The 11493-nt window shown below is 57.3% G+C and overlaps 1 protein-coding gene across 1 annotated transcript in view; it reads right to left on the bottom strand.

Moving 5' to 3' along the window:
• VWA3A (von Willebrand factor A domain containing 3A) overlaps positions 1-11493 on the bottom strand; it is a 73060-nt gene that overhangs the window by 31808 nt on the left and 29759 nt on the right. The window contains exons 8-12 of the mRNA XM_066275894.1: positions 11189-11297; positions 9710-9775; positions 4009-4137; positions 1796-1931; positions 1602-1705 (exon numbers count right to left, since the gene is read on the bottom strand). Of these exons, the coding sequence (XP_066131991.1) occupies positions 1602-1705; positions 1796-1931; positions 4009-4137; positions 9710-9775; positions 11189-11297 (544 nt within the window). The remainder of the gene's footprint in view (positions 1-1601; positions 1706-1795; positions 1932-4008; positions 4138-9709; positions 9776-11188; positions 11298-11493) is intronic.

Genomic DNA, 11493 nt, shown 5'->3' on the forward strand with positions numbered 1-11493 from the left:
GCAGTGGAAGGCCTTCAGGACAATGGCTCCCCAAATGGATCACGCCTGACAGCAAGTCCAGCTGCCATCTTAAGGAGACTCTTATGAACATTGGAGACTTCATCAGAAAATGTGGTTGGAAGTTTTGGTCATAACAGAGTAAGAGATCTGACCAACATACTGGCCATGGGTGCTTAGGTTGGGGAACCCAGACAGGCCCTCATGGAGACGTCGAGAATCAGATTTGTTCACCTTGTTATTTCATCCACAACCCAGCTGTCGTATCTACATCGTGAACTATCACTCCATCCGTTGAGTCATTCATCCGCCCACTGCTTGAATCACCTCTCTTCCCTTTTTAGTCTTCCATCTTTCCATTCACTACTCCTTTCATTTCTCCATCTTTCCACCCTTACTTTAATTTTTATTTTCATCCCTTTGTCCTTTTATTCTATCTTGTCATTCATCCTTCCATTTCCCCCTCCATCTGTTCATATTTCCATCCACCTTTCCATCCATCCACCCATCCACCCTTCTCTCCTTCCCTCCTTCCTTCCTTCCCTCCCTCCCTCCTTCCCTCCCTCCCTCCCTTCCTTCCCTCCCTCCCTCCCTTCCTTCCTTCCTTCCTTCCTTCCTTCCTTCCTTCCTTCCCTCCCTCCCTTCCTCCTTCCCTCCTTCCCTCCCTTCCTTCCTTCCCTTCCTCCCTCCCTCCCTCCCTCCCTTCCTTCCTTCCTTCCCTCCCTCCTTCCCTCCCTCCCTCCTTCCCTTCCTTCCTTCCTTCCATCCACCTGCCCTTCCATAAATCCATCCACCTATCCACCCTTCGTTTCCTCCTTCTTTCCACTCATCCAGTAAACGTTCAGTGACTGCTTACTTGTACTTCTTATTAGAGAGAATTTTTTTTTTCTTTTAAAGGGTTCATGCTCTGGCAAGACTTAGACATGGAACACATACACCTATTAGTACATTATAGGAGCTCTAGGAGAAGTCTGTACAAGGCTCAGTGAGGACACAGGGGAGTGAGTGTGCTCTGAGTTGGGTGGAGGAACCCTTCCTCGTGGAGGTGACTGTGGAACCCAGTTTGTTCCCTCTTGTTTCCTTGTCAGGTGGGGAGAAAGCCTGCATCCCACTCTAGGCCCTCAGGCCCATGCTTCTCGGCCTTATGATGATTATTTTCTGAATATTTAAGAAGTAGAAATGTGGCCCTGGCTGGTTGGCTCCATGGTAGAGCATCAGCCTGGCGTGTGGAAGTCCTGGGTTCGATTCCCGGCCAGGGCACACAGGAGAAGCGCCCATCTGCTTCTCCACCCCTCCCCCTCTCCTTCCTCTCTGTCTCTCTCTTCCCCTCCTGCAGCCAAGGCTCCACTGGAGCAAAGCTGGCCCGGGCACTGAGGATGGCTCTATAGCCTCTGCCTCAGGCACTAGAATGGCTCTGGTTGCAGCAGAGCAACACCCCAGATGGACAGAGCATCGCCCCCTGGTGGGCATGCCGGGTGGATCCCGGTCGGGCACATGCAGGAGTCTGTCTCCCTGCCTCCCTACCTCTCACTTAATAAGGAAAAAAAAGGGAGAAAGAGAGAAATGTCACAAAGGAGCTCCCTGCAGAGGTCGGAGAGAGGCACCTCATGGACAGTTGATGACACCATCTTCTGGAGAATGGGCACAAATCCCTCGACGGGAGAAAATGCATTGGGAGCCAGGACCTGATAAAGGCTTAGCTTCTTGGCTGTAAAAATAAAACGGTGGGGTCTGAGGCCGGCCGACGCCCTGTGCCGGGGACCCCGCGCCCCGGGTTCCACCTTCTGTGGAGATTTACCTTTCAGGCCGTTGACCTTGAGCCATTCTGCCGATGTCGTGTCCGAGTTCGGGAACTCAATTGTGAGGGGAGCTTCGTGCTTCGGGGGTTTAGGCAGGAGACCTCTGAGGGGCCCTTTGGTCATCTCCGTGGAAATCTAAATTAACACGAAACATCCTCCTGGTCCTATTTCGAAGCTGCAAAGTCCTCAGTCTCCCCCCACCTACTCAGTTCCCCCCGAGGGGAGACTCTTATAATGTCACCGTTATAAATACATTCAAGGCAGCTCTGCCTTCCCTTCTCCCTCTCCCCCTCCCCCATCCCCTTTATTGGAGGTTTCTGGCATTTCCGGGGGAAGGGGGAGACATCACCCCCAACTCCCTCCTTCTTCTATTTGCTCGTCCTCCCGGCCCCTCCCACCCTTGACCTCCAGATGACAGCCCACCCTCCCTCACCCTCCCCCCCCCCCCGTGGGCTCAAAACACAAGGTTTCAGGGAACTAAAAAAGCTAACTCTATCAGGGGTCCCCAAACTTTTCACACAGGGGGCCAGTTCACTGTCCCTCAGACCGTTGGAGGGCCGCCACATACAGTGCTCCTCTCACTGACCACCAATGAAAAAGGTGCCCCTTCCGGAAGTGCGGCAGGGGCCGGATAAATGGTCTCAGGGGGCCGCATACGGTCCACGGCCCGTAGTTTGGGGACGCCTGCTATAGGGGGTTCCGATCTAGCCCAGCCTCCCTCACCCACATTTCTAAACTGAAAATTGGAGGCTTTGACAGGTTAAACCACACAGCTCGTGTGGGAGGAAAACAAGGAACAGCACCTCCCAAGCGCCGGACAGCTGAGGACCGGGTTCACGAGTTCTGCAACATCCAAATACCACTATCCTGCAATGTTCTCAACTGGATATACTTTTTAAAAAAGGAGTCTCTTTGGCCCTGGGCAGATAGTTCAGCGGTAGAGCGTCGGCCCGGCATGTGGAAGTCCCAGGTTCAATTCCCGGCAAGGGCACACAGGAGAAGTGCCCATCTGCTTCTCCACCCCTCCCCCTCTCCTTCCTCTCTGTCTCTCTCTTCCCCTCCCGCAGCCAAGGCTCCATTGGAGCAAAGACGGCCCGGGCACTAAGGATGGCTCCGTGGCCTCTGCCTTAGGTGCTAGAATGGCTCTGGTTGCAGCAGAGCAATGCCCCAGATGGGCAGAGCATCGCCCCCTGGTGGGCATGCCGGGTGGATCCTGGTCGGGCGCATGTGGGAGTCTGTCTCTGCCTCCCTGCTTCTCACTTCAGAAAAATACAAACTCTTTTTTCTTTTTTGTACTTAATTTTAGAAAGATGTATTACTACCATCACAAGCTAGATTTAAACACAGAACATTAAAAAACAACTATTAATCTATGTATCTCCCTACAATCATCTCACAAACCACACAGAGCACAGGTACTTCCTTGTGGGACACTCCTAGGAAGGGGGTTTGGCTACCAAACAGACCTTGGCTCAACCAGATGCAACCATTTCCTGTGTCTGTGACGCTGAGCGCGTGATGTCACCTGTGAACGGCAGTTGGCCCGTCTGCAAGACCGGGTTACAAATACATCTACCGCCGCAGCCGGGTGTCACAGAGATGAGCATAAGGCGTTTGGAGGAGGAGGCACTGCGCCCACCTTATCCCGAGCACTCAGCAAGCGGGACGTGTTACGAGTGTATCACTCATGTCACGGCGATAATGTAGGATCAGCGGAAGGGGTGGGACTGACGGTGAGGACCCTCGTTGGGGCGCTGGGCTTCTCTCCCTGCAGCCGGCCAGCATCCGGGCACCCCCGGTGCTCCTCTGCCCACAGTTGTCGGCTGGGCCATCTCCACAGCACGACGCTTGTGCTGTTCTGCCCACGTGAAAGGGACTCACCGAGCAGGGACGTTGGCCGTGACCGAGGGGCTCGGGGAAAACTGTCCTCTCGACCTCCTGCTCTGTGTGGTTGAGGTTTCCACTGTTCTCCACACCGGGGGACCCTCCCCCGACATACACGTTTCAGCCACAAGAGCCCTAGGCGCACAGGGGAAGGACGGCCAGCCCGCCCAGCTCGCAGCTCTGAGGTACACCTGGCCTGGGCTCACTTTCGGGACGGACGAGGAGGCTTGACAGCGCTGCCCTCCGACTGACCGGCGAGGAAGGGGAACGGAGTGGGACCCGCCGAGGAACTCTGGGAGAAGGTCCCGGAATCTGCACTCCCGCCTACCTCCTCCATCACGGCCGCAAGCTCCTCACAGGGGCCCCCGCAGCAGCGCAGGGCGTGCACCTGCCCCAGGAGGCGCTGGGCCTTCTGGGTTTCGGCCAGCAGCTGGACGACGTCCGGGCTTGTGCAGATCTGGGGGGGTGGGAGGAGCAATGAACCATCCAGAAGTCACCGAGCGATCGGTCAGAGCCAAGGCAAGAGAGGGCAGGCGGCGACGTCTACTCCCGGAGCCGCGTGGCAGCTGTTCAAACCCAACCCTGTCAACTGGGGTCTGTGTTCGAGGCAGAGCTGGCAGAGGTGCCGTGTTCCATTGGGACAGCGCTGGCCTGCAGTGTTTTTTGTTTTTTTTTTTTTTGTTTTTTTTTTTTTAATTTTTTTTTTTTTTCCATTTTTCTGAAGCTGGAAACAGGGAGAGACAGTCAGACAGACTCCCACATGCGCCCGACCGGGATCCACCCGGCACGCCCACCAGGGGCGAAGCTCTGCCCACCAGGGGGCGATGCTCTGCCCATCCTGGGCGTCGCCATATTGCGACCAGAGCCACTCTAGCGCCTGAGGCAGAGGCCACAGAGCCATCCCCAGCGCCCGGGCCATCTTTGCTCCAATGGAGCCTCGGCTGCGGGAGGGGAAGAGAGAGACAGAGAGGAAAGCGCAGCGGAGGGGTGGAGAAGCAAATGGGCGCTTCTCCTGTGTGCCCTGGCCGGGAATCGAACCCGGGTCCTCCGCACGCTAGTCCGACGCTCTACCGCTGAGCCAACCGGCCAGGGCCGCCTGCAGTGTTTTTAAACAAGGGGAAGGCGGCCTGACCAGGCGGTGGTGCAGCGATCAAGCACACACCTGGGACGCTGAGGTCCCAGGTTGGAAACCCTAAGGTTGCCGGCTTGAGCGTGGGATCATGGTCACGTTTCCATGGTCACTGGCTTGAGCCCAAAGGTCGCTGGCTTGAGCAAGGGGTCACTCGCTCTGCTGTAGCCCCCTGGTCAAGGCACATATGAGAAAGCAATCAATGAACAACTAAGGTGCCACAATGAAGAATTGATGCTTCTCATCTCTCTCCTTTTCTCTTACTTAAAAAAAAAAAAAAAAGGTTGCCTAACCTAAAAATGCAAAAAACACTTTACACCCTCTAGTAGGGCTCCGATAATAATAATAATTTTTAAAAGGACTATAGGAAATATTGGCGAGAATGCTTGCACATTACTGGTGAGAACGTACAAGGATGCAGTTGCCATGGCAACAGTGTGGCGGCTCCTCCAAAGATGACACAGAATTGCTCTACGGCCAAGCATGGCCACTCCTAGGCATGTACCCCGAATTCTTGAAAAAACAGGGATTCGGATACTTACACACCAATATTCACAGCAGTTCAAGTTCACAAGAACCAAAAGGGGGGAAACCACCCAAGTGTCCATCAATCAATGAACGGATAAATCAAACGTTAGTATATCCAGAAAATGAAATATTCTCACCATAAAAAAAAATAATAATAAATGAGGTACTGGACCTGCTACTACATAGACGAAACTTGAAAACGTTTTTGCTAAACTGAAAGAAGTCAGACGCAAATGTTCTAGGATTCCGCCTGTGTGACACATCCAGACTGAGTCAGTGCACAGAGACAGAGGAGCAGAGACTGAGTCAGTGCACAGAGACAGAGGAGCAGAGACTGAGTCAGTGCACAGAGACAGAGGAGCAGAGACTGAGTCAGTGCACAGAGACAGAGGAGCAGAGACTGAGTCAGTGCACAGAGACAGAGGAGCAGAGACTGAGTCAGTGCACAGAGACAGAGGAGCAGAGACAGTGCACAGAGACAGAGGAGCAGAGACTGAGTCAGTGCACAGAGACAGAGGAGCAGAGACTGAGTCAGTGCACAGAGACAGAGGAGCAGAGACTGAGTCAGTGCACAGAGACAGAGGAGCAGAGACTGAGTCAGTGCACAGAGACAGAGGAGCAGAGACTGAGTCAGTGCACAGAGACAGAGGAGCAGAGACAGTGCACAGAGACAGAGGAGCAGAGACTGAGTCAGTGCACAGAGACAGAGGAGCAGAGACTGAGTCAGTGCACAGAGACAGAGGAGCAGAGACTGAGTCAGTGCACAGAGACAGAGGAGCAGAGACTGAGTCAGTGCAGAGAGACAGAGGAGCAGAGACTGAGTCAGTGCACAGAGACAGAGGAGCAGAGACTGAGTCAGTGCACAGAGACAGAGGAGCAGAGACTGAGTCAGTGCACAGAGACAGAGGAGCAGAGACTGAGTCAGTGCACAGAGACAGAGGAGCAGAGACTGAGTCAGTGCACAGAGACAGAGGAGCAGAGACTGAGTCAGTGCACAGAGACAGAGGAGCAGAGACTGAGTCAGTGCACAGAGACAGAGGAGCAGAGACTGAGTCAGTGCACAGAGACAGAGGAGCAGAGACTGAGTCAGTGCACAGAGACAGAGGAGCAGAGACTGAGTCAGTGCACAGAGACAGAGGAGGTCAGCAGAGGCCAGGAGCGGCGGACTGACCGCTCTCGGGTGCGGGTTCCTTCTGGGGTCCCAGGTTCGAAACCCCGAGGTTGTCGGTCGGGCGCGAGCTCGCCAGCTCCAGCGCGGGGTCGCTGGTTTGGGTATAGGATCATAGACACTTTCCTATGATCGCTGGCTTAAAGCCCAAGGTCGCTGGCTTTGGGCAAAAAATGTTTTGGAATTAGAGAGAGGTGGCGATGGCACGACACTGTGACTCTATAAATGTACACTAATCGTACACTTGAACGTGGTTGACTTTATTTATGTGAATTTCATCCCATTGAAAAAGAAAATGTAGGCCCTGGCCGGTTGGCTCAGTGGTAGAGAGCGTTGGCCTGGCGTGCAGGAGTCCCGGGTTCAATTCCCGGCCAGGGCACACAGGAGAGGCGCCCATCTGCTTCTCCACCCCTCCCCCTCTCCTTCCTCTCTGTCTCTCTCTTCCCCTCCCGCAGCCGAGGCTCCACTGGAGCAAAGTTGGCCTGGGCACTGAGGATGGCTCTGTGGCCTCTGTCCCAGGCGCTAGAATGGCTCTGGTGGCAACAGAGCGACACCCCAGATGGGCAGAGCATTGCCCCCTGGTGGGCATGCCGGGTATATCCCGGTTGTCTGACTGCCTCCCCATTTCCAGCTTCAGAAAACTGCAAAAAAAAAAAAAAAAAAAAAAAAAAAAGAAAATGTACAGAAATCACATACATAAAATAATCCAGATTTCTGGTTCTTTGGGGAAGAAAAAAACAATCAGAGGACCGGGCGACACTGTGGTCACCTTGCTGCAGAGCATAGAGAGGTGGGGCTGAGCATGGGCACTTCTCGGGTGGGGCGGGGCCACAGGGGTGGCGGCCACATTTTGTCACCCGTGCAGGGTTGTTCTGCTCATAATGAGAGAAGACAATGAGGATCTGCTGTAGCCACATCTCCATCAAGAGTGGAAAACAAGATGCGAGACAAGAGTCACCGGTTTTAAGAGAAAGTATTTCTTTTTTTAATTTCTTTTCAGGCCCTGGCCGGTTGGCTCAGCAGTAGAGCGTTGGCCTGGCGTGTGGAAGTCCTGGGTTCGATTCCTGGCCAGGGCACACAGGAGAGGCGCCCATCTGCTTCTCCACCCCTCCCCCTCTCCTTCCTCTCTGTCTCTCTCTTCCCCTCCCGCAGCCGAGGCTCCATTGGAGCAAAGTTGGCCCGGGTGCTGAGGATGGCTCTGTGGCCTCTGCCTCAGGCGCTAGAATGACTCCATCCACAATGGAGTGACACCCCAAATGGGCAGAGCATCGCCCCCTGGTGGGCATGCTGGGTGGATCCCGGTCGGGTGCATGTGGGAGTCTGTCTGCCTCCCCGCTTCTCACTTCAGAAAAATACAAAAAAAAAAAATAATAAAGACAGATGAGTTTTAGTGTGAATGTATTAAATAAAAATATATATATATTACTTTTTAAAAATTGATTTTAGGCCCTGGCTGGTTGGCTCAGAGGTAGAGCATCGGCCTGGCGTGCAGAAGTCCCGGGTTCAATTCCCGGCCAGGGCACACAGGAGAAGCGCCCATCTGCTTCTCCACCCCTCCCCCCCTCCTTCCTCTCTGTCTCTCTCTTCCCCTCCCACAGCCAAGGCTCCATTGGAGCAAAGATGGCCCGGGCGCTGGGGATGGCTCCTTGGCCTCTGCCCCAGGCGCTAGAGTGGCTCTGGTAGCAACAGAGCGACGCCCCAGAGGGACAGAGCATCGCCCCCTGGTGGGCAGAGCGTCGCCCCCTGGTGGGCATGCCGGGTGGATCCCGGTCAGGCGCATGCGGGAGTCTGTCTGACTGTCTCTCCCCATTTCCAGCTTCAGAAAAATACAAAAAAAAAAAAAATTGATTTTAGAGAGAGGAAGGAAGAGAGCGAGAGAGAAACAGGAACATCAATCTGCTCCGTACGTGGCCAGAGTGGGGATCGAACCCGCAGCCTCTGAGCTGCAGAACGATGCTGCCACCCACAGAGCCATCCTGCTGGGGTGATAGACTCTTGCCCAGGCCAGCCAGTTTCGGGTATTTGCTGGCTCTCCCTAGCTCCCCCAGACAGTGACCCTGACACAAGAGAATCCGGGCAGCGAGGTAACAAGAGGAGGGGGTGTTGCTGAGAAAACCGTGGGCTTCCCGCTGTGAAATGCCACACTTTGCAACACCGGGACACACAGCTGTGCCTTGACTCCTGGCTGTTAGCAGTCCAGATGCAGCCTATTGGCCGAGTCTCCATCTGTCAAACGGATTGACACACACACATTGGCTCTCACCTCCGCTGTGGACACAGGGCACGCAGGATATCGTTTTTAAAATTCTTTACATGTTTGGCCCTGGCCGGTTGGCTCAGCGGTAGAGCGTCGGCCTAGCGTGCGGAGGACCCGGGTTCGATTCCCGGCCAGGGCACATAGGAGAAGCGCCCATTTGCTTCTCCACCCCTCTGCCGCGCCTTCCTCTCTGTCTCTCCCTTCCCCTCCCGCAGACAAGGCTCCATTGGAGCAAGGATGGCCTGGGCGCTGGGGATGGCTCTGTGGCCTCTGCCCCAGGCGCTAGAGTGGCTCTGGTCGCAACATGGCGACGCCCAGGATGGGCAGAGCGTCGCCCCATGGTGGGCGTGCCGGGTGGATCCTGGTCGGGCGCATGCGGGAGTCTGTCTGACTGTCTCTCCCTGTTTCCAGCTTCAGAAAAATGCAAAAAAAAAATAAATAAATAAAATTCTTTACATGTTTAAAAATAAAAGTTTCTTTCTTGATTTTACAGAGAGAGGAGAGGGCGGGGGGAGCGAGAAGTCCCCTCTCCTTGTGAGGTTATTGTTCACAGGACGGAGGCGCTTCTGGACGGAAGGGGACAGAACGGGTCTCTCGTTCAGGACTGGTTGCTGAGGGTCCCCTGCGGGAGCAGGGGTCTGTCTGGACAGAACTGAGACACCTGGTTCAAACTCAGAGCCTGGACGGGCGCAGAGGGGTGGCGGGCTCACGTGGAGAGATGTCTGGGCTCTGCCCTCTGGTCTCACAGGGGTGTGATCAGCTCATCATACATGCTGACCGGAGGACCTCCTGTGACTTCACGGCCCTGTTTCCCACACATTCATTTTAACCTGATGGTGCCTGTGTAAGCCCGCTGAGCTCTGGGAAGGGGGCAGTGGCTCAGGCCCCCACCCCCACCCCCCTGGGGCACAGAGAGGCTGGCAGGGAACAGAGTAGAGAAGGCTCACCTCTGCCTCTGGGGTGTAGCAGTGGTAGTGACCCCCAACAGCTCCTGCCAGGTTCTTCAGGACAGCCTGTGGGGATGGCAACAGGGTCAGCCCCTCACCAGACTTCCTCCTGGGGAGGAAGTTCCCCAGGGTCCCAGCACCCCCACCTCCTGGGCCCAGCTCCCCAGGGTCCCAGCACCTCCCACCTCCTGGGCCCAGCTCCCCAGGGTCCCAGCACCCCCCATCTCCTGGGCCCAACTCCCCAGGGTCCCAGCACCCCCCATCTCCTGGACCCAGCTCCCCAGGGTCCCAGCACCCCCCACCTCCTGGGCCGAGCTCCCCAGGGTCCCAGCATCCCCCACCTCCTGGGCCCAGCTCCCCAGGGTCCCAGCACCCCCCACCTCCTGGGCCCAGCTCCCCAGGGTCCCAGCACCCCCAACCTCCTGGGCCCAGCTCCCCAGGGTCCCAGCGCCCCCCACCTCCTGGGCCCAGCTCCCCAGGGTCCCAGCGCCCCCCACCTCCTGGGCCCAGCTCCCCAGGGTCCCAGCGCCTCCCACCTCCTGGGCCCAGCTCCCCAGGGTCCCAGCGCCTCCCACCTCCTGGGGAGGAAGTTCCCCAGGGTCCCAGCACCCCCCACCTCCTGGGCCGAGCTCCCCAGGGTCCCAGCACCCCCCATCTCCTGGGCCCAGCTCCCCAGGGTCCCAGCACCCCCCACCTCCTGGGCCCAGCTCCCCAGGGTCCCAGCACCCCCCATCTCCTGGGCCCAGTTCCCCAGGGTCCCAGCACCCCCCACCTCCTGGGCCCAGCTCCCCAGGGTCCCAGCACCCCCCACCTCCTGGGCCCAGCTCCCCAGGGTCCCAGCACCCCCCACCTCCTGGGCCCAGCTCCCCAGGGTCCCAGCGCCCCCCACCTCCTGGGCCAAGCTCCCCAGGGTCCCAGCGCCCCCCACCTCCTGGGCCCAGCTCCCCAGGGTCCCAGCGCCTCCCACCTCCTGGGCCCAGCTCCCCAGGGTCCCAGCGCCTCCCACCTCCTGGGCCCAGCTCCCCAGGGTCCCAGCGCCTCCCACCTCCTGGGGAGGAAGTTCCCCAGGGTCCCAGCACCCCCCACCTCCTGGGCCCAGCTCCCCAGGGTCCCAGCGCCTCCCACCTCCTGGGGAGGAAGTTCCCCAGGGTCCCAGCACCTCCCACCTCCTGGGCCCAGCTCCCCAGGGTCCCAGCGCCTCCCATCTTACTGGCAGGAGAACCAGGGTCCCAGCACCTCCCACCTCCTGGGCCAGCTCCCCAGGGTCCCAGCACCTCCCACCTCCTGGGCCCAGCTCCCCAGGGTCCCAGCACCCCCCACCTCCTGGGCCCAGCTCCCCAGGGTCCCAGCGCCTCCCATCTTACTGGCAGGAGAACCAGGCACCAGGAGAGTCCTGTCCACTCAGGGAGTTTCACAGACCGGCCCCACTCACCACCACCAACCCAAGGGAGATCGTGGAGAGCCTCCCTCCGTACTTACAGGGGGCACCTGATTGTCACATCTGTAGGTGACCAGGTGGGTGTGGAGGTCCCTGCCCGTGCTGGACTGCTGGATGTAGTCACACAGAACTTCGGCAGGCTGATCCGGGCTGAGGAGAAGGCAGAGACGAGAAGTGGGCAGCCCAGCCCTGGCCGGTTGGCTCAGTGGTAGAGCGTCGGCTTGGTGTGCGGAAGTCCCTGGTTCGATTCCTGGCCAGGGCACACAGGAGAAGCGCCCATCTGCTTTTCCACCCCTCCCCTTCTCCTTCCTCTCTGTCTCTCTCTTCCCCTCCCGCAGCCAAGGCT

The sequence above is a fragment of the Saccopteryx bilineata genome, chromosome 4 (assembly GCF_036850765.1).
Source record: "Saccopteryx bilineata isolate mSacBil1 chromosome 4, mSacBil1_pri_phased_curated, whole genome shotgun sequence".
Taxonomy (NCBI): Eukaryota; Metazoa; Chordata; class Mammalia; order Chiroptera; family Emballonuridae; genus Saccopteryx; species Saccopteryx bilineata.